Below are 27,897 nucleotides of genomic sequence, written 5' to 3' on the forward strand. Positions count from 1 at the left end.
AGGGGGTCAGATCACCTGAGTCCAGGAGTTCCAGAGCAGTGGGTCAGGAGTTCCAGGCTGCCCAGACCAGTGAAACCTCCTCTCTACTAAAAATACAAAAATTATCTGGGCATGGTGGTATGCACCTGTAAGCCTAGCTACTCAGCAGGCTGAGGCAAGATAATCACTTGAACCCAGGAGGTGGAGGTTGCAGTGAACCAGGATTGCACCACTGCACTCCAGCCTGTGCAACAGAGTGAGACTCCGTCCCAATAAATAAATAAATAAATAAATAAATTTTTGAAAATTCACAAAACCTAAGACAAAATAGATTCTAATAAGATCAAAAGCACTTCAGGGTCTAACACTGAACAACTAGAAAGTGAAGACAAAATATAGAATAAAGCTCATAATTACTCTGTATCGCTTATACATAAGATATAAATCTTTAATAGTGCTGTAATTGCAGACTTGCCATATTTTCCTACAATGTATTTACAAACTCTCTTTCTCACTCTAACCAGGAATAATATAACTTCTGACCATGCCACATCTACAGAAGTGTCTAATCAGTAAGGCCAGCCATTTCCAAAACTTTCAGTGAGAGAACACAGAGGCTATCAACCTAGTTGACAAATGTAAAAGGCAGATGAACATATATAGGAGCTTGCAAGTGTCAGCCTCCATTTAAAGTACAATTCTCTCATTGTGCCATTAGTAAATAACATTTTCGTTGCTTTCTTCAGTTATACAAAGAATTAGTGTCCTACTTTATGATTAACTTTAAAAAGATATAAAAGAGAGATTGCCTTCTAAGTCTCAGCAAATGATAAAAATTTAAGTACAAGTTGAAATCCTGTCATTTGCAGCAACATGAATAGAACCAGAAGTTATTCTGTTAAGTGAAAAGGCCAGGCACAGAAAGACAAATATCACATGTTCTCATTCATATGTGAGAACTAAAAAAGTAGGTCTCATGAAGACAAGAGAGTAGATTTGGTGGATACCAGAGGGCAGAAAAGGTAGCAGGGAGAGGGAGATAAAGAAAGGTTGATTAATGGGTACAAATATTAATATACAGGCTGATAGAAGAAATAAGATCTAGTGTTCAACAGATCAGTGGGATGACTATAGGTTACAACAATCTATTGTATATTTCAAAATAGCTAACAGACTAATTTGAATGTTTCTAGCGTAAAGAAAAAACACATAGGAGGCCAGGCACGGTGGCTTATACCTGTACGTCCAGCACTTTGGGAGTCCAAGGAGGGCAGACCACGAGGTCAAGTGATTGAGACCATCCTGGCCAACATGGTAAAACCCCATCTCTACTAAAAAATACAAAAATTAAGGCCGGGCACGGGGGCTCAAGCCTGTAATCCCAGCACTTTGGGAGGCCGAGGCAGGTGGATCACGAGGTCAAGATATCGAGACCATCCTGGTCAACATGGTGAAACCCCTTCTCTACTAAAAATGCAAAAAATTAGCTGGGCATGGTGGCACGTGCCTGTAATCCCAGCTACTCAGGAGGCTGAGACAGGAGAATCGCCTGAGCCCAGGAGGCAGAGGTTGCGGTGAGCCGAGATCACGCCATTGCACTCTAGCCTGGGTAACAAGAGCGAAACTCCGTCTCAAAAAAAAAAAAAAAAATACAAAAATTAGTTGGGCATGGTGGTGCACACCTGTAGTTCTACTTGGAAGGCTACTCAGCTACTTGGGAGGCTGAGGCAGAATTGCTTGAACCCGGGAGGCAGAGGTTGCAGTGAGCTGAGATCGTACCACTGCACTCCAGCCTGGGGCCTGGTGACAGAGCGACACTGTCTCAAAAAAAAAAAAAGAAAAAACAAATAGGAAAGTTGATGACTATCCCAATTATACTGATTAGATCTTTTAGAATTATATAAATGCATTAAATTATAACATTACCCCAAAAATATGTACATTTATTATGTATCAATAAAAAATAAATATAGCCTGGGCATGGTGGCTCAGGCCTATAAATCCTAGCACTTTGGGAGGCCAAAGTGGGAGGATCTCTTGAGTCAAGGAGTTCAGCTTGGGCAATGTAGTGAGATCCCGTCTCTTAAAAAATAAAGAAATCTGCCAGGCATGGTAGTACATGCCTGTGTTCCAGCTACTCAGGAGGCTGAATTGGGAGGATCACTTGAACCTGGGAGGTTGATGCTTCAGTGAGCTAAGATTGTACCATTGCATACCAGCCTGGGTGACAGAGTGAGACCATGTCTAAAAAATAATAATAATAAATTTATAAAAATAAATTTTAGAAACAACAAAACTGAATTAAAAACTGAATCAAAAAAATTAAATAAGAGCAATTTCCCCTGCATCCTTTCAACTGCTTTGAACTGTGTGCTTTCATTATCTGTGGCACAGAGAGCTTAGGTAATCAGCCCAGGTCACACAGCTACTAAGCAGGGGCTCCTGGGCTCAAGTCCAGGCCATTCAACTCCAGAGACACATTCATTGCCTGATATGGTCAAATTTTCTTAATTTCCTGACTACTTTTTTCCACAAGGGTCCTGTGTATTTTCTCACTTCTAATAGGTATTGTCTACCTCTACCTTAACTTCCCATACCAAATGAACAAATTTACCAAACATTTTATCATTACTCTAAAATTTAACAGAAATGGGTTAGCATATGATTGGCATGGCTTTACCATCAACTTCACATTAAGTGTTCAGAAATCAGGTAGAAATGAAACCTTAAGCTGAAGGAACTTTTAATGTTTGCATGAAAATTTTCTAAGCCTTCAAAGGCTGTTTCTGCTGCTTCTCCTTCTCCTCATTTTTTGTCTTTTTTAAATCTTGTTCTTTTCTTTCCCCCACTGAAATTCAGTAACATACAGCTACCATAAATTTGGGATATCCTAGAAACAACCGTGGTTAGAAGACTGGTATGGTTTCTACACACTCATCCTTTAATTGATGTCTTCCACCCACTCACTCTTTCTCATACCCCGCTTCTCCCATATTATCGAAACTTCAATCCTTTCCTCTGTCATGTTCAGGTATCTAAGCTTGAAAAAGAAAACACCTTAAAATGCCGTAGGTACAGTGGAAAAGACCTCAGGAGGTAACCAGAAAACCTAGAAAATTTGCCTAGGACTGGATTCTTTGGCAATAATACCCATGTTTTGCAATGTCCAAAGCCTGACTAGAATTGATCTTTCACCTCCTGAATACTGTCATATTCCCATATTACCTGTATTTGTTCTGTGCCTAAACAATACCATATAAATTAGACAAATTCTCCAATTTTATATTAACTTTATTCACACTGACGCTGCCACATCTTAAATTAAGAATGCTTTCAGCTACAAGGAACAGAAAAGTCTGACAAGCAGCTTAAACTCTTAGGTGTTTTTATTCTTAACAAGAAGTCCAGGGAAGATTATCTCAGGGCTATTCTGGCAGCTCAGTAATGTTGAAAGAAGTCAGACTCGGGGTTTCCCATCATCTTTGGGAGCTGTGGAAGTACAAATTTAAGACATGTCCATTTTATTAGTTTATTTCTAAATGCAGTGAAAGGTCCAGGGACAATTTGTGAACCATTTAATTCAGGGCCCCCAATTTGTATGTGGAGAACTCTCGAATATAGCCAATGCCATGGGTTTCAGAGACCTGAAAAGCTCTGCCAGCCTCCAGGTGCTCAATGATTACCTGGCAGACAAGAACTACATCAAGAGGTATGTGCCATCACAAGCAGATATGGCAGTATTTGAAGCAGTGTCCAGCCCATCGCCTGCCAATTTGTGTCATGCCCTACATTAGTATAACCACATCAAGTCTTACAAAAAGGAAAAGGCCAGCCTGCCAGCAGTGAAGATAGCTTTGGGCAAGTATGGTCTTGCGGATGTGGAAGACACTACAGGAAGTGCAGCTACAGACAGTAAAGATGAAGATGACATTGATCTCTTTGAATCTGATGAGGAGGAGGAAAGTGAAGAAGTGAAGTGGTTAAGGGAAGAACATCTTGCACAATATAAATCAAATAAAGCCAAAAAACCTGCACTTATGGCCAGGTCTTCCATCTTACTAGATGTGAAACCTTGGGATGATGAGACAGATATGGCAAAATTAGACGAGTGCATCAAAAGCATTCAAGCAGACAGCTTAGTCTGGGGCTCATCTAAACTAGTTTCAGTGGGATACATAATTAAGAAACTTCAAATAAAGTGTTTAGTTGAAGATGATAAAGTTGGAATAGATACGCTGGAGGAGCAGATCACTGCTTTTGAGGAATATGTACAGTCCATGGATGTGGCTGCTTTCAACAGGATCTAAAATCCATCCTGGATTATGGCATTTAAATAAAAGCTTTAAAGATAAAAAAAAAAAAAAAAAACAAAAAAACCTGAGACTCTTGGCTGGGCGTGGTGGCTCGCACCTGTAATCCCATCACTTTGGGAGGCCAAGGCAGGCAAATCTCTTGAGGTCAGGAGTTTGAGACCAGCCTGACCAACACATGGTGAAACCCTCTCTCTCCCAAAAAATATGAAAATTAGCTGGGTGTGGTGGCACAAGCCTGTAATCCCAGCTACTCAGGTGGCTGAGGCATGGGAACAGCTTGAATCTGGGAGGCAGAGATTGCAGTTAGCTGAGAGCACACCATTGTACTCTAGCCTGGGCAACAGAGTGAGACTCTTTCTCAAAAATTAATTAATTAATTAATTAATTAAAATAAAAGGAATGCAGTCCTTTGGCAAGGCGAGGTGGCTCATGCTTGTAATTCCAGCAATTTGGGATGCCAAGGAGGATGGATCTCTTGAGGTCAGGAGTTCAACACTAGCCTGGTCAACATGGTGAAACTCTGACCCCAATAAATATACAAGATTAGCCGGCATGGTGGTATGCATCTGTAATCCCAGATATACACAGGTGGCTGAGGCATGAGAATCACTTGAACCAGGGAGAGGGAGGTTGCAATGAGCCAAGATTGTGCCACTGCACTCCAGCCTGGGCCACAGAATGAAACTCTGTCTCAAAAAGAACTCAGATTCTGGCTAGGCGCGGTGGCTCACGCCTATAATCCCAGCACTTTGGGAGGCCAAGGCGGGTGGATCACAAGGTCAAGAGATCGAGACCATCCAGGTCAATAAGGTGAAACCCCATCTCTACTAAAAATACAAAAATTAGCTGGGCATGGTGGTGCACGCCTGTAGTCCCAGCTACTCGGGAGGCTGAGGCAGGAGAATTGCTTGAACCCAGGAGGTTGCGGTGAGCCGAGATCGTGCCATTGCACTCCAGTTTGGGTAACAACAGCGAAACTCCATCTCAAAAAAAAAAAGAACTCAGATTCTATCTTTCTGATATACCTCCTTAGCTTTTTAGCTCTTCATCTGAGTCTTTTGCCTTATGATTACAGTTTGGCTGCCACAACTTCATATATCACATTCCATACAAGGAAAAAAGAGAGTATATATACAAACAAATGTTTCTGTTCCTTTTATGAGAGAAGTTATTTTTTTTCCCCTGTAAAGGTCTTCAAGAAGATTTCTGGTTATATCACATTAGCCAGAACTGAATCACACAGCTGGCCCTAACTGCAAGGGAAGTTAGAAAAAGGCGTATTTGTCTTCGAATGACTACAACAGAAAGAGAAATGGGTTTGGAACTGGCATGGGATTCAAGCAACAGTTTATGACACGTCTATATTACACATAAAATGCTAATTATCTAGTTAATTACAACTGGGTTGAGGACCTGTAAAAGCCCTGCTTTAGAATACAGTTCTCCTTTCCACCAGAAAACCAGTTAAGAGTGCTGATGAAGGAGACATTAAAAAGGGACTGGAATGAAAGCTAGAGCTTTGTCAGATAGTGCTGACAGTGCTGAGTTGCAGACAGATTACAACTGAAAGAACGTCCATAGCCAAATCCTATCTAGAATGAAGGGAAAATTGTACTAGTATGCATAGCTGATGTCTTGAAACCTTCCAGAAGCTTTAAGAGTGTGATAAGGGCCTGGTGCAGGGACTCACACCTGTAATCCCAGCACTTTGGGAGGTCAAGGCAGGAGGATCACTTGACCCTAGGGGCAGACCAGTCTGGACAACATGGCAAAACCCCAACTCTACAAAAAAATACAAAAATTAGCAGGGCGTGGTGGCATGCACCTGTAGTCCCAGCCAAAGTGGGAGTATCACCTGAGCCCGGGAAGTCAAGACTGCTGTGAGCCATGATCCCACCACTATACTCTAGCCTGGGCAACAGAGTGAGATGCTGTCTCAAAAAAAGAAAGTCGGATAACTAGAGATCTATCTAGGGCTACCATTTTTTAAAATAAGAAAACAGATTTTTACAAATTATTTAAAATAGCCAATAATACTAAGAGTTAACATTAATGGACTCTATTATGATATGCCAAGTACTGCTTTACATATATATGTATGTATCTAATCTCTCAACTGGCCTATGAGGTAAGTACATTCACTAATGTGCTTATGGTCACACAGGGAGAAGCTCAACCTAACTCTAGAGATCATGCCCTTAACCATATTCTATTACTGTTTATTATTATTATTATTATTTTTTTTTTTTTTGAGACAGAGTTTCACTCTTGTTACCCAGGCTGGAGTGCAATGGCGCGATCTCGGCTCACTGCAACCTCCACCTCCTGGGTTCAGGCAATTCTCCTGCCTCAGCCTCCTGAGTAGCTGGGATTACAGGCACACGCCACCAGTCCCAGCTAATTTTTTGTATTTTTAGTAGAGACGGGGTTTCACCATCTTGACCAGGATGGTCTTGATCTTGACCTCGTGATCCACCTGCCTCAGCCTCCCAAAGTGCTGGGATTACAGGCGTGAGCCACCACACCCGGCATTACTGTTTATTATTTTATTTGTTCTCCTTGGTGTTTCTTATTCATTTTATGTATTTATTATTTAATCATCCAAATTTATAAAGTTTAACTCTTGTTCATAAATTGTAAACTGTCTTTCTCAACTTTCCTTTCATAATATTTGTGGTTCATGCAAGTCCTAAAGTGGCAAAGCTGTTTCAATCACATCTTTCAAAACCTTAGAATCGGATAATCCAAATGGATTGTGTAGCTAGTTTTATAAAACCTTTGATATAAATTACAACTAAACGTTTCAGGGTTTTATAAGAAAAAAAAGTAGAACTAAGCTGACAAAACCACTAAAAAAAGGCATCACAACATACAATGTACAAACAACAAAAGTAGAATCATAAATATATATCTATATTAATCCTATGTGTTCTAAATCCCTCCTGTTTCATCTACTGTGAGTTTGCTACCTCCGTAGCACACTGGCCAAGATTACTTGTAGGCATACCATTGGTTCCCTGAATTATTGGGCTATTATTCCCCTTCCCAAGACAGTAACCCTGTTTATTCCACACATAGCTGGTTAATTACACCCAAATCTCTAGTCTCAAAGTACTGTACTTAGCTTTTTATTTTTAGGTTTTATGCTTTCCTTTTTCTTTTACTGTCTTTTTCTTGACATCTTTATCCTTATGCTCCTAGAAATTTAGCTCCTGAACACACATAGGATCCTTGTATATTTTCAACATACAATGAAATCCATATCTTCTTACCTACCAAAAAAAACCATAAGCCATATGTTATACCTTAATTTTCTCATATTCTCTTCTCACATATTATTAAAATTAGAAGTGGATTAAACTTTTTCGTACTTTTTTTTTTTTTTTTTTGAGACAGGCTTGCCCTATCAGCCAGGCTGGAGTGCAGTGGTTTGATCATGGCTCACTGCAGCCTCAACCTCTCTGGCTCAAGTGATCCTCCCACCTCAGCCTCCAGAGTAGCTAGGACTACAGGCATGTGCCATCATACCCAGCTAATTTTTTAATTTTTTGTAGAGACGGGGTCTCACCATGTTGCCCTGGCTAGAATCAAACTCCTGGGCCCAAGTGATCCACCTGCCTCAGCTTCCCAAAGTGCTGGGATTACAGGCATGAGCCATAGCACCGGGCCAGATTAAACTGTTTTTTGTTTTTTTTTTTAAGACGGAGTTTCGCTCTTGTTGCCCAGGCTGGAGTGGAGTGCAATGGCGCAATCTCGGCTCACCGCAACCTCCGCCTCCTGGGATCAGGCAATTCTCCTGCCTCAGCCTCCTGAGTAGCTGGGATTACAGGCACGCGCCACCGTGCCCAGCTAATTTTTTGTACTTTTAGTAGAGACGGGGTTTCACCATGTTGACCAGAATGGTCTCGATCTCTTGACCTCGTGATCCAACCGCCTCGGTCTCCCAAAGTGCTGGGATTATAGGCTTGAGCCACCGTGCCCGGCTAAACTGTTTTAATTTGCTCAAAGGTGGTGTCCTCATATTGGGTTGGAAAACCAAGATGATCACATATAAGAAAGGATCTTCCTACTTGTCTCTCCACCTGTTTTCCCCCAACTCTGGCTAATCTCTGTTTAATAATGTATCTTTAACTATTTGGAAGAAAACAAAAACAACAAAACTCCAGGACAGCATGGTCAGCTGACAGATAGCATGACAAATAGCATGAATAGCTGAAGGAAACAGTGATGGGAACATACAAACCTCTTCTCTCCCTCCAATAATTCCTCCCTCCAATAATCTCCCTCCAATAGGTTGCTAGCAGGCAACCCTATCTGGTATTTGCCACCATACTTGTAACACACAAATGTTTGCTTGCTAGGGCAGCTGTATTTAAACTAAAGTATGACAGCTGTAAATAAGACAATAAAATAGAGAAAATCACTACATCGCCTGAAGGATTCATATTGAAATCAGAGGCATCAGATGAGGATTGTAAAATGAATCAATAGCTTAAAAAGATCTCTAGCAAACAATCTGTGCCATTCTCCTTCTCTAATCTCTTGGAGGAAAAAAAAGAATACAAAAAAACTCTAAAATCTTCTCATGAGACTATTATTCCATTATTTATTTGAGGCAGTTTTTGTTTCACTAGAATTAACATAACCCTTCTACTTTCAGTTCCAGCTGCATCTGATGTCACTGCTATGGCAATGAAGAATGAAAACCGAAGGACAACTGGCTACTTAAGGAATGAAGTTGACTGAAATGAAGAGCATTCACAGAAGCAGTTCCCGTACTCTGGCTGAGACTGTATTTTTCTACATACAGCCCACACATTCTGAATAAACTCAAATCTGTGTAATTTCAAACTTAGAAAACTTTAATTGCTGCCCCACTGAAGCCATTTTCAAGATGGAATCATGTATAAAAACTACTCCATCTATTTCACCTATATATATATATATATTTTTTAAATTAATTTAGCCTGTACTCAGATCTATTAAATTTCACCACAGTCTTTGACAGTTACCTTAGAAAATCCTTTTAAACACAGCCAACAGATAAGTCAAATAAGAATTTTTGGAAATGTTTAACGTTATGGACAGTATTATTTTAAGAATCTAGGTCAAGGGTCCCCCATCCCTGTGTTTCGGACCAGTCCCAGTCCCTGGCCTGTTAGGAAACAGGCTGCACAGCAGGAGGTGAGTGGGGAGCCAGCGAGGGATACCGCCTGAGCTCCGCCTCCCAACAGATCATTGGTGGCATTAGATTCTCATAGGAGCACGAACCCTATTATGAGCTGCACATACAAAGGATCTAGGTTGCATGCTCCTCATGAGAATGTAATTAATGCCTGATGATCTAAGGTGAAATCGTTTCATCCCAAAACCATCCATCACCATCACCACCCCCACTACCCAGGTCGGTGGAAAAACTGCCTTCCATGAAACCAGACCCTGGTGCCAAAAAGTTGGGGATCGCTGACATAAGTCTACTGTATAGAATGGCACAGATTACAAATGAGTCTTATAGATTTGTAAAACATTCACTGCCTTTCATTTAATTGTACTCATCACTTAGATTTTTCATGAACTCAAATGAGACATCCTTATCCTCAAACTAACCAGTTAAGTTGTACTACACACGTTTTGTCTAGGTCCTCCTTAAACACACCCCACTGGAGGCCCCAGCTCCAAAAGAGAAACTGGACCTCAATGACTCCCATGGGCAGCTACTAAGGAGGCAAATTCTGCATGGTCCACAGACTCTTCTCATTTTCCTGAGACTAAGGCACTGCTCCTGACACAGACTCAGAAAACTCTTCAACCCTAGGAGATGCCACCTCTGACCCAAGGGAAGTGAATGCCTTCCAGGCAGCTCCTTAAAAGCCCTGGCCAGCTTCCACATTTCAGTTGTAAACTCATTATGAGAAACATTTAATTACAAAATTTGCAAACAGGGGAGCTTATTTGAAATACATTAACTAAACAACTCCTTTTCAGATCTTTCAAGATCTCAGTCTGTCTCAGATATTATTTCCCATATTACTTCTCCTAATTCAGTACATGTATTTTTTCCTTGAATAACTGCCTCTGCTGTATTTCTCCTTCCTTTAGCCTAAGTCAACCTTTCCATTTCTAAAGCCAACAGCCCCTGAGCAACCAGGCTATCCACCCATTAAACATGCATGCAAGGGCTTGACAAATCCTGAGTGCCTTTAATTACTCAGGGATAGTCTCTTCAGCTAACACGAGAATGTGTAGGTTATAATACAACTCATCCTAACATATGGCTTCTAAAATACTGGAATAGGAAGGGATCCTTTACCCTCTCAGGCGGTAGCTAACCGGCCCACTGATTAATAATCTTAACCTATCTAATTCTGTAGTTTGGAGAATTGCTTTCTAGTAAGCTGTTGTGCCTGGCATACTCTGAGATCCCAAATATGTAATTATTATTATTATTATTTTTGAGCTGGAGTTTCACTCTTGTTACACAGGCTGGAGTGCAATGGCATAATCTCGGCTCACTGCAACCTCCGCCTCCTGGATTCAAGCAATTCTCCTGCCTCAGTTTCCCAAGTAGCTAGGATTACAGGCATGTGCCACCATGCTGGGCTAATTTTGTATTTTTAGTAGAGATGGGGTTTCACCATGTTAGTCAGGCTGATCCTAAACTCCTGACCTCAGGTGATCTATCCACATGGGCCTCCCAAAGTGCCGGAATTACAGGCTTGAGCCACCACACCTGACCAATATTTAATCATTTTTAAGGATTTATTCCTAAATTATTTGATATTCCTGATTTTTGTGTTTGTTTTTTGGTCTTCTAAGATCTAACTGGATTAATCTTAACACTGATATCATAATTCACCAAGTTTTTGTGCCAATATTGTTATAGTAGAAAAATGGGATGTTTTGCAATTACCGTCAAATTAATTAACAACTACAATTTATTTCTTGGTAAACAAATGCACAAAGGCTTTGGTTATCTTCAGTTTAAATGAAAACTGTCAAAAAATTAGAAGTCCTTATTACAGGGGTCTAGTTGAGTAACATATGACTAATTAATGCAATATAATACTGTGAGGTCATGAAAAAACACACTGTAGAACAATACATATTGACATGGGAAAACCTTCACAATATAGTGCAGAGAGAAAACAATCTTGCTACAAAATAGTATGCATAAAGTAAACCATTTTGCTAAAGAAAAATATATAGGGAAAAAGATAAGAAGGACATAAATCAAAATATTAAGAGTATCTGAGGACAGTGAGGTTACATATAATCTTTTCTTTTGCATTTCAAAATGTTCCAAGATTCTACATTTATTATTTTTATACTTAAAAAAAAATTTTTTTTTAAAGGAAAAGAGCTCCCAAGTACTTTTGAGAGTGATTACCTATACTATTTCACACCTATTATTAGCAACGGTAATGGAACATCTTTTGCCATAGAAGAGTCTCAATTACATTTTAACATAAGTGAGGCAGTTTTTCCAGTTGCCTTTGAAAATATCAAAAAGGGCTAAGCAAGGTGGTTTATGCCTGTAATCCCAGCACTTTGAGAGGCGGAGGCAGATGAATCAGGAGATCACGATCATCTCAGCCAACATGGTGAAACCCCATCTCTACTAAAAATACAAAAATTAGCCAGGTGTGGTGGCACATGCCTGTAATCCCAGCTACTCAGAAGGCTAAGGCAGGAGAATGGCTTGTACCTGGGAGGTGGAGGTTGCAGTGAGCCAAGATCACGCCACTGCACTCTTGGCTCACAACTGTAATCCTAGCACTTTGGGAGGCTGAGGCAAGCAGATCACCTAAAGTCAGGAGTTCAAGACCAGCCGAGACAAATGGCGAAACCCCATCTCTACTAAAACTACAAAATTAGCCAGGCACGGTTGAGCATGTCTGTAATCCCGGCTACTCAGGAGGCTGAGACAGGAGAATTGCTTGAAGCCAGGAGGCAGAGGTTGCAGTGAGCCAAGATCGTGCCATTGCACTCCAGCCTGGGCAACAAGAGCAAAACTCCATCTTAAAAAAAAAAGAGAGAGAACAACTGGAAGCACTGGAGACTAAGGAAAGTCACCTATAATGACATATTAAAACTGGCCAAGACAAGAATAAAGTGATTCCCAAGTGCCAAAGAGAGGGAACAGTGAAAGAGAGGAAGCTCATGAAAAGTTACTGATAAATAAGATAATCTGAATGATTTGATTTGTTAAATCCAAAAAACACAGATACAAAGATCTGCAAAAAACTTTCCAATGATAATTTACTGTAATTCCATTCATTCATACATTCAATCACTAACTTGGTACTTACTACATACCAAACACTGGTCTAGATCATGAGTCAAAAAATAAATGTGAACCATTGAATTATACACTTTATACAATGAATTGCATGGTATATGAATTATATCTCAAAAAAGTTGTCATTAAAACAAAACAAATGAGATATTTTCCCTGTCTTTAAGGAGCCCAGAGAAGCAAAGGGAGAGAGACAACTGCAATGCAGTGCAGTAAGGGTTAGGACAGAAGTAAACTGAATGGGCTATAGGAAGATACAGAAGGAACATCTTAGCCACACTGGGGTCTGGAAGAACTGATTCAGGAATGAAAAGTAGGCCAGGAAGGGGAATGCTGGAAATGAGAAGAAGGCAAAGTTGGCAAGCTCCTGACTTAAAGTGAAAACTGAATGCCAGGAGTGAAACATGAGAGATGATACAGGCCCAGGGCGAAGGCAGGTCATGAAGAGCCTATGTATTACAGCCTCACTGCTAAAGGTGTGGTTCTCAATTCAGCAACATAGGCATCACCTGGGAGTTGTTAGAAATGCAGAGTCTCATGCCCAGTCACAGACCTACTGAGTGAGAATCTTCCCTTTAATAAGATTCCTAGTAATTCAGATGGACACCAAAATTGAGGAAGTATTACACTAACAAATTTACTCTCAGGACAAAATCCTATGGGGAATCATCAACGAATTTCAACCAGATAGTGACTTGATCAGATGTGTGCATTACAAAGATCTCACTAGTAACAGAATGAAAAACACATTTTAGAAAGTAAGACCAAAGATTGCTTAGGAAGCTGTTTCAGGAACCAGGAAAGAATAAGGGACCAAGAAGAGCATGGTGGCTCACGCCTGTAATCTCAGCACCTTGGGAGGTCAAGGTGGGAGGATCATTAGAGCCCAGGAGTTCAAGACCAGCCAGAGCAACATGGTAAGACCATGTTTCTTTTTTTTTTTTTTGAGACAGAGTTTCGCTCTTGTTACCCAGGCTGGAGTGCAATGGCGCAATCTCAGCTCACCGCAACCTCTGCCTCCTGAGTTCAGGCAATTCTCCTGCCTCAGCCTCCTGAGTAGCTGGGATTACAGACACGCGCCACCATGCCCAGCTAATTTTTTGTATTTTTAGTAGAGACGGGGTTTCACCATGTTGACCAGGATGGTCTCAATCTGTTGACCTCATGATCCACCCGCGTCGGCCTCCCAAAGTGCTGGGATTACAGGCATGAGCCACCGTGCCCAGTCCCATGTTTCTAAAAAACAAAAAATTAGCTGGGTGTGGTAACATGCAGCTACTCTAGTTCCAGCTACTTGGGGGACTGAGGCAGAAGGATTACTTAGCTCACAAGGTCGAGACTGCAGTGAGCTATCATAATGCTGCACTCCAGCCTGAGTGACAGAGCAAGACCCTGTCTCAAGAAAAAAAGAAAAGACAAAAAAAAAAAAAAAAAGATAAGGGCCCCAGACAGAGCAGCAACCATGCTAGGAAATGATAACCAATTAGGTGAGGTGCAAGGGTGTGGGGGAAAGTAAATCAAGATGATTCCTAAGTTTTGGGGTATGGGTTACTGGAGGGATATTGATATCATTCGCCAGACAGGGAAAAGAAATAACAACAATTACGGTAGCTAACATTTCTTAAATACGGACTAGGCATTATTCTAAGTGCTTCCCATAAACTATCTCATTTAATCCTCATAACAACCCTATGAAGTAGGTATTACCATCCCATCATACAGATGAAGAAACTAAGACACAGAGAAATTAAATCAGGTAGAATAGTATGAAGGAGGAGGGAGGGAGGAGATGGCAATCGATTTTGAACATGCTGGGTTTGGGATGCTTGTGAAGATGTCCATAAGGCAGTTGTCTATAGAGATCTAGGTTTGTAGGGAGAGCAAGTAGACTGCATACAGAGGTTTGGAAGTCATCAGCACAGGGCTGGCACCTGACTCTTCAGGCCACAATGGGAGGAGTGTAGATCAAGAACACAGCCCAGGAACATCAATATCTAAGTTGCAATAGGAGGTAAGTGAGCTTACAAAGATGACAAAGCAGACAGGGAAAGGAGAATGACAGCTATAAAAGCAAGGATAATAATAACTAATACTTGTAAGAATTTACTAAATACCAGTCACTATTCTAAGCATTTTTAATATATTATAATTTAACCATCATTAAAACCACATAAAGTAGGTTTTATTGTCACCATTATAAAGATAAGGAAATTGAAGCATAAAGAGGTTAAGTGGCCTGCTCAAGTACACAGTGAAAGTGAATAGTGAAACCAGGATTCAAACCAAAATCCAACATCTAGGTGTGGATTCCAAGCCCTTGATTTCTAGGATGTAGTGCCTCGCTTTCAGAACCCTGGGAGGGCTGGAAGCCAAGGAGGGAAACAGTTACAACAAAGCCCTCAGAATAGTGTCTGTCCCACAGTAAAGCCTCATTAAATATTAATCACTATTATTTGATAATTTACTGCCATGGAACCACACATTTGACTGAGCCACAGTTTTTACAAGAAAACAATAACAACAGTATAAGGTAAAAAAAACAACAACAAAAAACAAGGCTTTAGTGGAGGAAGAAAAGCAAAGAAACTTCCAAGGCTGCTAAGGCTTCAACTCAGTTTCCTATGGCTTTAGTGTGTAAGGCTCCACACAGTCAACCCTTGTCCAGGTTTGTGGCTACCACTATGAGCCTAGTCCTTTGGAAGGCCTGCTACATACAGCAATGACCTGAAGGCCTGCTACATACAGCAATGACCTGAAGGCCTCACTAATCCCAAAACACCTTCTGACTGCTATAAAGATTCCATTCCAGGCTGCTCCTTCAGCATTAGGCATATTTTGCTCCATTCCAATTGTTTTACAAAGCAGGTAGTTGATGCTGAAGGCCTCTTGCAGACAATGCTAATTTGTTCTAATTAGGAGGACATGTCTACAATGTCCTGATAACATATTATCAGGTAATTTTCAAACTAAAATTATATCATGTATACTAATTCAGAAGCTTTATGTTTTTTCTCTTTTTAAGTGATTTCTAGTTCAATTATTCTCTCTGGCACAGATTCATCCAACATCAAGAAACAGAATGAATAAAAGCAACAATAATGACAATGGTCAGAAAAAGAAGTAGTTTCAATTTCTAAAAGGTTAAAATTTTTTAATGAATTTATATGTTTCTAGTCAAGAAGATTTCTCAAAACAAAATAAAGGTATTAAAAAGCAGAAAGCATCTTCCAGAAGTGGGACATCTAGTCACCGTATCCCTCAGGCAATGCACATAAAGAGTGCTATTTTTAAAATAAAGTGAATGTGAATGCCCTATCCTGCATAAATATAAATGCTAATTCTTGCCAGGGAGTCTTGAATTCTAAAATTGACTAAAACTGACTAAGCAGACTTATGAACAAAGATGTTCATCATAATGTATCACTTCCAGTAATAAAAAATGCCCAGCAGTAAATAAACTTTAGTATATTATGCTGCCATTAAAAAGATTTTTAATGCGCCAGGCACGATGGCTCATGCCTGTAAGCCCAGCGCTTTGGGAGGCCAAGACAGGCAGATCGCCTAAGATCAGGAGTTCGAGACCAGCCTAGCCAACGTGGTAAAATCCCATCTCTACTAAAAATACAAAAAATTAGCCAGGCATGGTGGCAGGCGCCTGTAATCCTAGCTACTCCAGAGACCGAGGCAGGAGTATTACTTGAACCCAGGAGGTAGAGGTTGCAATGAGCTAAGATCATACCACTGCCCTCCAGCCTGGGCAACAAGAGTGAAATTCTGTCTCAAAAAAATATATAGACAGATATATTTTTTCAATGATTATTTGATATAAATTCTCGCAATACATATTAAGTTTAAAAATCATTTTAAAAATCATTACCATTTGTGAATATAGACAAAAGACATAAAGTAAATCAACAGTTGACAATGATTATTTCTAAGTGGTATAATTTGTTTATTTTAACTTTCTTCCTTTATATTGTTCTGTATTATCCAAATAATTCAGATTAGCTAAAAGGTAGCATTTCTATAAGCAGAAAAAAAATGCTTATAAATCAACTTTTTAAAAAAAAGTTTTTCCAATTAATCCTAATTTTCTAATTAGCTTCTTCCTACTTTTTCTTACCCTAGTAGAAGATTTAACATCTAGATTAGTGGTTTCAAGGGTGTGTGTGATTCTCCTCCCCAACCCCACCACCACACCGATATACCTAGCAATGTCTATAGGCAATATTGGTTATCACAACTAAAGATGGAGGGTACTATTGGATCTCACAGATAAAGGTCAGAGATTTGGCTAAACATACAATACATAGGAGAGCCACCGCTCCCACAAAAAAAAAAATTATCCAGCCTACCATCAATGGTGCAGAGGTTGAGAAATTTTGGTCAAGGATGAAAAAAATGAGTATAAACAGTACGAGTGGGTTAAAATGCAATAGTAACTCTGAGGGGTTTAACTTTTTCATTTGTAAAATAAGAAATACACATTCTGACTTTATGAAAATTTAATCTAGGTTGTGGACCCAAAATCCTTATTATTAAGATACACATTTCCCAATTTTACAGACAACATCTCCAGAAAATTCCTGCTTCCAACCCAACCATTCTGCTTATCAAACTAGAAGATTTTTTTCTGAGCTTAAGCATAGAGAGACCTACTGTGTATAAAAGTTGTTTAAGTACTGGCACAAAAATGTTTTAAGGTGAGATCATATCTTTAAAGGAGTATCTTAGTCATCTTATTGTAATGTAGACCAGTATGGTAAGCTAAAAAAAACTAAGGTTGAACTAGCCTAGTCTAATTAGTCTAAAACTAGTTTAACATGAAAGTGTTTATTTGAAACACACATACACTCACATACATAGAAATATGATTTATGCAAACTCATTAAAAATTACTTCCTTTATGATGTCAGATCAGGGAGTGGTAATAAAGCAAAAGCACAAATGAAGTTCCCCCATCAAGCTAAGTTAAGAAATAACAATTCACTCTTTAGTAACTTATTTTATTCCATTATAGATGTGGGGTATATATATATATACCCATATATATCTACCCATCCCTTATATATACCCATAAGGGATGGGTAGATAAAATTAAACAGTAGGGAGAGAAAGAAGATGAAAGGGTGGAAGGAAGAGAGCAGAAGATAGACCACCACCAGACATGAACAAGGGTTGACGGATAGACAAAAAAGAGGGAATAAGAAATTGTGCAACTTATCTCTGAATGAAAATGGGGGAAGAAAATAATGTATCGAAGCAAGAATGTGAATAAAATAAGGGGAAATAAAATGCCGAGGAAATATGGTAGAAAGAAAGCAGGAAGAAAGGTAACATAGGGTTCATAGCCCCAAAATTAAGACTGAACGATGGCCAGGCACGGTAGCCACCTCCTATAATCTCAGCACTTTGGGAGAATTAAGTGGGAGAATTGCTTGAAGGCAGGAGTTTAAGACCAGCCTGAGAAACAAAGTGTGACTCTGTCTCTACAAAAATTTAAAAAATTAGCCAGGCATGGTAGCACGTGCCTACAGTCCCACCTACTAGGGAGGCTAATCTGGGAGGGTTGCTTGAGCCCAGAAGTTCGAGGCTGCACTGAGCTATGTTCATGCTACTGTACTCCAGCGTGGGAAACAGAATGAGACCCTGTCAAAAAAAATAAAAATAAAAATAGAAGACTGAATAAAACAAATTTTCAAAATTTTAATTTCTATCATGCTATTAGTAACATTTGCTTGTACCAGTGCTCCATGGCTTTTCTTTTTTTTTTGAGATGGAGTCTTGCTCTGTTGCCCAGGCTGGAATGCAGTGGCGTGATCTTGACTCACTGCAACCTCTGCCTCCTGGGTTCAAGCCATTCCCCTGCCTTAGCCTCCTGAGTAGCTGGGATTACAGGCACATGCCACGCCTGGCTCATTTTTGTATTTTTAGTAGAAATGGTGTTTCACCATGTTGGCCAGGCTGGTCTTGAGCTCCTGACCTCGTGATCTGCCCACCTTGGCCTCTCAAAGTGCTGGCTTTACAGGTATGAGCCACCGTACCTGCCTGGCTTTTATTTTTCAATCCAAAATGATTCTCTAGGGAAAATATATCTAATGTCCTCCTGGTCAAGCAAAATCTCCCATTCTTCTGCTCTAAGATCAGAAAAGGAGGGGTAGAATTCAATCACTATCATTTTCAGCGACTTATTCACAGCAGACATGGACTGAGGGTAGCTGTTTATTTTTTCTGCCTAGCACTATTCCTTCTGATGGCAAACAGCTCACAGTCATGCCATGAGGTTGGAGTGAGAATTATCAATCATGGTGCCCTGTCCTCCTTCTGGCCTCTGGGGCGAGCGCAGACTTGACCACTCATAGTACTACTCTCCTACTTAAAGGAGAAGGCACACGACCAGAATTCCTCTATCAGGCTATCTTCCTCTAGGCCCAATGCTGTAAGACTGTGTGATCTGCAGGTGCCACTAACCATCTTTCACCCCTAAAAAAAGCTGTCTTGAGGATGAAACCAGTGTCAGCACATGAGAATCAGTGATAGAGAGCCCCAGTGACCATGTCTGAGCCTTGATTCCAGCCACGCCTAAATTTTTTAGTCATATGAGCAAATAAACTCCTCTTTGTCTTTGAGTTGGGTTTCTATTTCTTCCAACAAAAACAGCTCTGGCTGGTAAACTGATTAACACTGTTAAAGAGAGGGTTGGTAAGTCAGTGTGCCAGAATCCTTATCCATAAATTATCCAGGACCTCTCTATTTACATCCTGTACCTCAGCTAATACCATAATTTGAGGTACTTACTTTCAGAAATGTAAAACTTAATGTTTAAAGAAGAAATTCATTTAAAATGGCATCTATTGATTTGTTTCAAGATCTAAAAAGTGTCTCTACTAAACTGAGATTTGATGTTACAAACTTCTACTATTCTGGATGTTAAATACTCTACTGTATTCCCAGCTCAATATTCATCTTTCTAAACTAGAGAGTTGTATACTTTTAATCTCTCTAGCCTCTTCACTACCCTTGTCATTTTACTTCTCCTATTCTAAAAATTCTAGTTTCATGTATATTTGTCAAGAAATAGAAATCCCAACCACACATGCAGGATTCCTGGCCAGCACAATACAAAAAATGTTTTTGTATATGTGACAAAAGATTAACAAAACCTCTCTTTTCTGTGTGTCCAGTCTCCCTCCAGTCCAGCATCTTGCCCACATTTTTGGCCACAGTAGTATATTAGGCAAAAGAAGATAGATAATATGGTCTTCACGAATGTTTGTGAGCACTTAGTGCATTATGTACAATGTACTTCTCCCTTGATTCCAATCAAGTTTAGAACCATTATTTTGAAATCAAAAAATCACATCATCCCTAAGTTCTACAATTGGCAAAAAGTCTTTGCTGTACAAAGAGATATTTAATGCTAATGTCTGCTAGTTAAAAAGAATTCCAAGTGAGGAGGGCTTAGAAGAGAAATGGAGAATGTCTGACACTTGAAGAAGCCAGGGATAAGTTTCTGCAAAGTTTAGGTTGTATCAGCACAAACTGAGACTGATGTTACAGCCAAGACAGATGGTGAAGAGGAACTGTTAAAGGACAAAATTAACCAAAGGGCATTTCAGAAGGCATCAAAGGCAGACATCATTAATAAAGGCAAAGTGGTCAGTGTGGGAAGGAAAGATTAAAAACCATCTAACCTCCTTTTACATCCACTTCCACCTCCCACTGAAAATGAAACTCCACAGCCATGACCTCCAATGCCAGGCCTTTGTATTAAGTATCTCCACTGGTTGGGTTAAGGTGGAACCATAGCATTCATTTTGGAAAAACCAAAAAGAAAAAACTCTTCCTTCTACCCTAATGAGGAAGCATAACTCCAGTATGCTCCTTGAAGATGTTGGTGATGACAAGAGACTAAGCACAAGGGAACTTCTGGGGTGATAGAAATGTTCTGCATCTTGTTTGTGGTGATGGTTACATGACAGAATATATGTATCAAAACTCATCAGACTGTACACTTAAAATGAGGGAATTTTCATGTGTATTATATCTCAACAAAGTTGATGCGAGTTGGGGTGGTGCTGGGGTAGAAAAGGACAAACTCCCCAGGAAGACAAATGGAACAAGTCTAGGAAGACCACTGTGGGATGGAGGACACGCCTTCAGGTGGGGTGGGAAAAGTGGAATTGCCCACATAATATTTTGCCTACAGCCAGACTTTACTCCATAGATAAGGTAGAAGTTTATACTTCCAACAGTACTTTGTACTTCACTGGGAATTGCCTGAAGTGGAGACAAATAAATCCAAGTCTATCCTGCAATGGACCACATACTCCTAAATTCTCCCAATGGAGGCAAAATTCATCATAAAATGAAAAACAGAGGAGCTAAATTACCTTCTGAGGTAAGAAGTAGAGTAAGGCAGATTATCTCTCCCCTCCCACATTCTCCCATACATGAGTTAGCATTTCCTGTCACCCCTCCCCTGAGGTTGTAGTTAAATCCCTGGAAGCCCATTCATAAATCTTCCTCCAGTTCTCTTTCACTATTTAAAAAAAAAAAAAAAAAAAGCTAAAAGTACCAGGAAGATTTAAACTATGTGGCAGCAGGAATTCTCATTAGAATTAAAAGCTATCTGTAATCTTTTCTGGGCAATACACAAAACTTTTACACTTCAAGAAACAATAACAAATTTCAAGAGGAAATAATGAGCATTTTGCTTTGTTCATGCTGTCTAAAGAAGTATTTCTTAGTAGCATTCAAGTTCCACAGAGGCAGTCAAAATTCATGATGAAAGAGGAATTAACTTTCAGTTTCCAAGGCTGGAGCTACTGACAATATGTCACCCTACTCCCCGCTCCTTCCCATCCTAGATACAATCCATCTCAGAGAGACCTGTCTCTCAGATTTGTCATACCTTCTGCCTCTGCCTCAGTCCACCAGACATTCATCACGTCACACTTTGTCTCCTGAAAGTTCCCTGGTCTCCCTGGTCCCTGGCTCCCAGTTCTATTACTCATTCTGTTTAACATACGTTTACTTGTTTAGCCACATCTTCATACCCTGCTTTGTCCTTACAGGTGGACTAATCATGCCAAACCATTATTTTCATTCCATCCCTCCCCTGTTTAAGTATTCACTCAACAGATATTCAACGAGCAGCTATTCTGTGTAAGACACTCTGCTAGGATCTACAAGAGGTGAACAAAACAGCATCTCAGTGGGCTTAGAGTGTCATAGGAGTGGTAAACATATATACAAATACAGTAACCATAATAAGACGGAAACATGTTTGGGTCATTAAGACAGAGAAAAAAGAGTACTAGTGGGGATTCCAACTCTGAGCTATCAGCTGGATGTCAATTGAAATTAGAATTGATATAGATGAAGTCGAATGTGAAAGACAAGAAAAAAGATACAGAGGTTTCCAAGTTGAGAAACTAGGAGAACAGAAATGCCTTTAACAGGCCTAGGGACACCAGGAGGAAATTCAAATGGAAAGGGTGTGACAAGAGACTTAAGGACAGCTAATGTCCTTGCCAAAACTCCACATCAGAGCACATGATCAGAGATGAGATTTCTGTTCCGCTTTAAGATTTTAGAAGCAGTCAGAAATACAGTCTCAACATAAAAATATTAGAATTTCCAGGATCAATGGTTTGAAGAGACAGTGGCATAAAATATAAAAGTGGATCTATCCCAGAAAAAATCTAGGCCATGTGGCTCTTGTACATATGAGAGAAATGGAAGGTTACATATATACAATCTACTGACCTAAACAGCTATTTTATCTAGGCAAGTTAACATGCTTTGCAAATGTGGAATTTTAGATTGTCCTTGCACTGTCACAATACTCAGCATCTTAGCACACATAGGGACCTTATAATCAAACAGCTTCAGCTAAAAACAAAACAGAAAAGTAAACAAAAATTAAAACTTTTTTAAAATTAAAAATAAGCCAGGCATAGTGGCTCAAGCCTGTAATTTCAACACTTTGGATGGCCGAGGCAGGAGGATCACTTGAGCTGAAGAGTTAGAGACCAGCCTGGGCAACATAGCAAGACCCTGTCTCTATAAAAAAATACAAAAATTAGCTGGGTGTGATAGCATGTGTCTGTAGATTCCGCTACCCAGGAAGGTGAGGTGGGAAGATGTCTTGAGTCTGGGAGGTTGACACTGCAGTAAGCCATGTTCACACTACTCCAGTCTGGACAATAGAGGGAGACCCTGACTCAAAATAAATAAATTAATTTAATTTAATTAAATAGGCCGGATGTGGTGGCTCCTGCCTGTAATTCCACACTATGGGAGGTAGAAGCAGGAGGAACACTTGAGTACAGGAGTTTAAGACCAGCCTGGGCAACATACTGAGACCATCTCTAGCAGAAATTTAAAAATTAGCTGGGTGTTTGGCACGTATCTGTGGCCCCAGCTACTTGGGAGGCTGAGGTGGAAGGATAGCTTGAGCCCAGGATTTAAAGGCTACAGTGAGTCATGTTCACTTCACTGCACTCCAGCCTGGGTGACACGGTGAGACCCTGTCTCAAAAAGATAAAAAATTAAAAACAAACAAACAACAGCTTCAGGTAATCTTGACCATTCTACAGCATTTGTGGTGCTATCCATGGTGTCTGGGAACATGATGAGAGAAATACCATGCTATTCATTATAATGCTGCTGGAAATCCTTCTAGGTCTAATTGACACACCCTACTTCACAAATGTGCAATTGCTTGTGGGTGACGTATGATCACCCACAAAAGCACCTATGGCTGATGTAGGATATAAATATCCACTGGCAAGTCAAGACTAGCAATATTTTCAAAATCAGAAGCAATCAGATATCATAATTTCCTTCAATTCTTTCAAAAGCAAGGCAGGCTGACCCACAAATAAATCAACATACTACTCTGCAAATAAACTAAAAACCATTGAATAGTACATTTTAATTTAGTAAATTATATGGTATGAGACTCATATCTCAATAAAGCTGTTATTTTTAAAAATCAACAAAACATGTTTTAACCAAAATATTAGTTTCCAGAAATGTATCCCAAGAACCTAGCTATTGTCCTTAAAATGCTTATACTGCTGGAAAAATTTACAAAATGGAAGCCTTGTTAAAGTGCTGTGACAAAACCATTATCATTATGGCTGAAAAGAAGAAATTGAACAGTCTCTTGCCCTTCACTATAATAGGAGTTGATCTGTATCACACATCACAATCTATCTTTAAAATCTGAATGACATTTTTTCAAATGGGATTTTTCAGATTTAACTACAGTGTTGAATACCATAATTATGGCATGTCACTAATACATCTTTCTTTATAATCTGCCCTAGAACCTCCTTCCTATAATCCTCTGCAAGGGAAAGATCCTTGTGCTTATCTACTGATACTATTTCTCATGGTTTTCCTATTCCTCTAGTAATTACAATCCTAATTTTTATTTCTGGAATTAGCTCAACCTTCCCCATGTCTCAACCCATTCCCTAAATTCTACTAATAAATATCATACCAGCTGTCTGCCTACTGTTGATGTAACAGCAGGTTATTTATGCCCTTATAGATTCAAAGTAGGTCAAGAATGTAAGAAGCAGACTATAAGCCTGTTGAGGGAAAGGACTGTATCTTGTTCACTGTTAGATTCTCTCAACATTAAGCAAAGTACCTGGCATACAGGATGCCTGACAAGTATTTCTGCTTGCCATTAAGCTAAGGACCATTCACAAAAAGAATTAGCCAACAAATAATCAAGTGACCAGAATACTAATTAGGCATAGTGTATTTAGTAGAAGGCAGTATAAGCCTCAATCAATTTCAGTCTTGATCTCTAAGCCAGTCTGTCTTTATGACAAAGAGGTTAAAAAAAATTTTTTTTTGAGACAGTCTTGCTTTGTTGCCCAAGATGGAGCGCAGTGGCACAATCATGGCTCACTGCAGCCTCAACCTCCCAGGCTCAAGTGATCCTCCTGCTTCAGCTGATCCTCTTGCCTCAGCTCTAAAGTAGCTGGGACCACGGAGGTGACTACCATGCCCAGTTAGTTTAAAAAAAAATTTTTTTTTTTTTGAGACAGAGTTTCGCTCTTATCACCCAGGCTGGAGTGCAATGCGTGATATCAGTTCACTGCAACCTCTGCCTCCCAGGTTCAAGAGTAGCTGGGTACTGAGTAGCTGGGATTACAGGCATGCGCCATCACACCTGGCTGATTTTGTATTTTTAGTAGAGACAGGGTTTCACCATGTTGGTCAAGATGGTCTCAAACTCCTGACCTCAGGTGATCCACCAGCCTCAGCCTCCCAAAGTGTTGGGATTACAGGCATGAACCATCGTGCCCACCCTAATTTTTTAATTTTTTGTAGACACCAGGTGTATGTTCCTCAGGCTGCTAAAAGGTAAATTTTAAAACAGAATGTGATAAAGCTGTGACAGAAGACCAAAACTTTACCCTTTAAAAATCACATCTTTCCAGTTTTTTCTCCCAAGTTATCTTGGGGGAAAAAAGCATTCAAAACCCAACAACATTTATTACCCAGTCTTTAGTTAAGCAGCCTCGTACTAACTAAGTGGCTGAAAAGATGATGGCTCACCATAAGAATGGAGGGGTGTCCAATCTTCTGGCTTCCCTGGGCCACACTGGAAGAAGAATTGTCTTTGGCCACACGTAAAATACACTAACTATAGCTGATGAGCTTTAAAAAAAAAAGCAAAAAAAAAAAAAATCTCATAATGTTTTAAGAAAGTTTTCGAATTTGTGTTGGGCCACATTCAAAGCCATCCTGGGCCGGCATGCAGCCCATGGGCTGCAGGTTGGACAAGCTTGATATAGAAAAAGTGGAGGGGAGGGGCTACACAAAGTAACCAATGAGTGTTTACAGACTGGTATCTCTTCACGTGAAAATGATTTTGATATTTCTTAGTATCTACCTCATAAGTTCCTTATGAGGACTATGAGTTCATATTTTTAAAACATTTAAAACAGTACCTGGCACCTAGTAAGCACTATATTAAGTGTTAGGTTACTTTTAATCAATTTCCAACTGTATTCATTCATGTTAGAGATATACAATACCTAAAGAAATTACTAGATTTAGAGAGAAGTTCCAATTGTACAGTCCTTAAATCTAACTAGAAACAAAGAGGTCTCAGAGAATGTTTCATGCAAGCTCCTCATTTCATGGTTGAAGAGATTAATCATATATCTCATATTTGTAGAGAAATTCATAGGTTACAAAAAGCTTTCACAACTATTATTGTTTGATCCTCACAATGGCTTGTAAGAGATGCAAGGCAAGTATAATTAACTCCATTTACACAGGAGGAAATCGAACCAGAGATGTTAAGTGACTTGTCCAAGGTCACAGTAAGTGAAAAGGTTTCAGCTTGAATCCAGGCTTCTTGATGCCCAGTCGAGACTTTTTTCCTCTATAAAACACACTGCAACTTGGGCTCTGGACTTAAGTCACATTCGGAAACAATGGTTCCAGTAATTACAGGACCCTAAATGAAAGCTCTATTGCAAGTGCTAATGTGAAAAGGCAACTCTATTAACTGCATATAGAAGTAATCCATAGCTGGCAAAACATCTACCTACAAATGAGTATATAGTATAAAATGCCATGATTACATATATTCAAAAAGGACACCACAAATTTGCACAGCACTCAAGTGACAGTCCTCCATAATATGCCATTCAGAGATTAACAGACCCTGAGAATATTGGTGTCAGTCTAAGAAAGAAGACTGCCACTTCCCTTAAACCAAACCCAGAAGGGAAAGGCTTGCCCCAGAGGATGGTGAAGACCTGGAGCCTAACAAGGCTCTGCAGGATTACACGCAGGCTGCAAACTCCCAGCGACAACCGAGTACCGACCCTCCCAGTAGGTGAATCAGCTCCTGCAGCATCTTCCCCCAGGGCTCGCCACCCTCAGCGCAGCTAAACGGGGGAGCTAAAGGTGAATGAAAATCGACGGCCACCGTTTGCAGGATTCAAGATAACCTCACAGAAAGGCTGGCTGGCGGTAGAAGCGGCACTGCATACCAACACAGGACGTTATTTTAAGCGCGTGTCCCCACGAGAGAAACCATGGGTTCTACCAGAGCAAGCATCTCCCACCCGCCGGGAATTTTCCAAAGCCAAGCAGGAGGGGAGGCAAGCCCAGCCCAGGCCCTCCCTGCTAAATCCACACGGGACCCCTTTCCATTTGGAAGCCCGCTCTGCCCCCGGCTCGAGCAGCGCGGCAGAGGGCCTGGGAGACCCCCGAGACGGGCCTTCCTCTGCCGCCTTAACCATCTTGCCGGAAAGAGGAAGGTGCCGCAGCGGGCGACTGGCGGGTAGGGCCGAGGGTTCTGAGGCGCTAAAAGGGGTGGCGCTGGCGGGGCCCACCCGGGCCCGGCGCTCCCGCCCCTTCCCCAGCCTGACAGCTGGCGGCGAGGGCAGCGCTGCCCAAGTCCCCGACTCCGGCCGCGGGGTACCTTACCTTTGTGTAGAGCTCGGACGCGGCCATGGCTGGCCCCGCGCGCCTACGCCCCCCGCCTGAGCGGAGGCCGCACCTTGCCTGGGAGGCCGCCCGCGCGCACTAGGAAGCGCCGGCAGCCGCCGGCAGGGAAATAGGCAGGGCGGGCCGCGCAGGGCGGGGCGGGGTGGGGTGCCTCAGGCGCTGGCGGCCAGCAGGGGCCTCGGCATCACTCCCGGGCTCGCCGCGAGCAGCCGCGAGAGCTCCGCCTGTCCTGGGTCCTGGTGGTCGCCGCCGCCGCCGCAGCCACCTCGGCGGCCCGCGGTGCTGCCGCCGCCGCCGCCGCCGCCGCCCTATGCATTGTGGGAGCGGGAGGAGGCTGCGCTCCAGCGCTGCCACGGCGGCTGCTCCGGGCTCTCTCGGGCTCACGCTGCCTCCCAACGGCTGCGGGCACAGAGCATCATCATCAGCCTGCCAGCCGGCGCCGCCACCGCCTCCCGAGCTGCCGAGGCCCGGAAAATCGCCCGGGTTCTGGGCCCCGAGGGAGCGGCACACCACAGGGGCCCCCAGCCCGATGCGAGCCCGGGACTGTGCGACTGAGCCCAGCTCCCGGAGAGGGCAGTCATGGCAGGGGTTGTCATTGTGTCCGGATAGACGATGGGAGCCTTCAGGCTGCTCCTCCCTTCCTTCGAAGCATTCCTAGGGAGAGGATTTAGAAGAAGCCCTCTTGACAGACTGTAGAATAACCCAGAACTGCAGAAGAGCCTTGTCAGCAGCAGTGACTGGAGCTGGGCAGTGCAGGACCGGGAATTTGAGGTTAAGGATGATCACCAAGGTCACTCCGAGCACCTCGAG

The 27,897-nt window shown here is 41.3% G+C and overlaps 1 protein-coding gene and 1 pseudogene across 6 annotated transcripts in view; one reads left to right on the forward strand and one right to left on the reverse strand.

Moving 5' to 3' along the window:
* MYO5A (myosin VA) overlaps positions 1-27,404 on the reverse strand; it is a 228,577-nt gene extending 201,173 nt beyond the window's left edge. For all 6 annotated transcript variants that reach the window (XM_035259680.3, XM_054239661.2, XM_035259676.3 and 3 more), the window contains exon 1: positions 27,067-27,404. In XM_035259680.3, coding sequence (XP_035115571.2) covers positions 27,067-27,093 — 27 coding nt within the window. In that variant the 5' untranslated portion in view covers positions 27,094-27,404. The remainder of the gene's footprint in view (positions 1-27,066) is intronic.
* LOC118144847 (elongation factor 1-beta pseudogene) lies at positions 3,609-4,327 on the forward strand (annotated as a pseudogene).
* Positions 27,405-27,897: the final 493 nt, after the last annotated feature.

The sequence above is a fragment of the Callithrix jacchus genome, chromosome 8, assembly GCF_049354715.1.
Source record: "Callithrix jacchus isolate 240 chromosome 8, calJac240_pri, whole genome shotgun sequence".
In the NCBI taxonomy this organism is placed as follows: domain Eukaryota; kingdom Metazoa; phylum Chordata; class Mammalia; order Primates; family Cebidae; genus Callithrix; species Callithrix jacchus.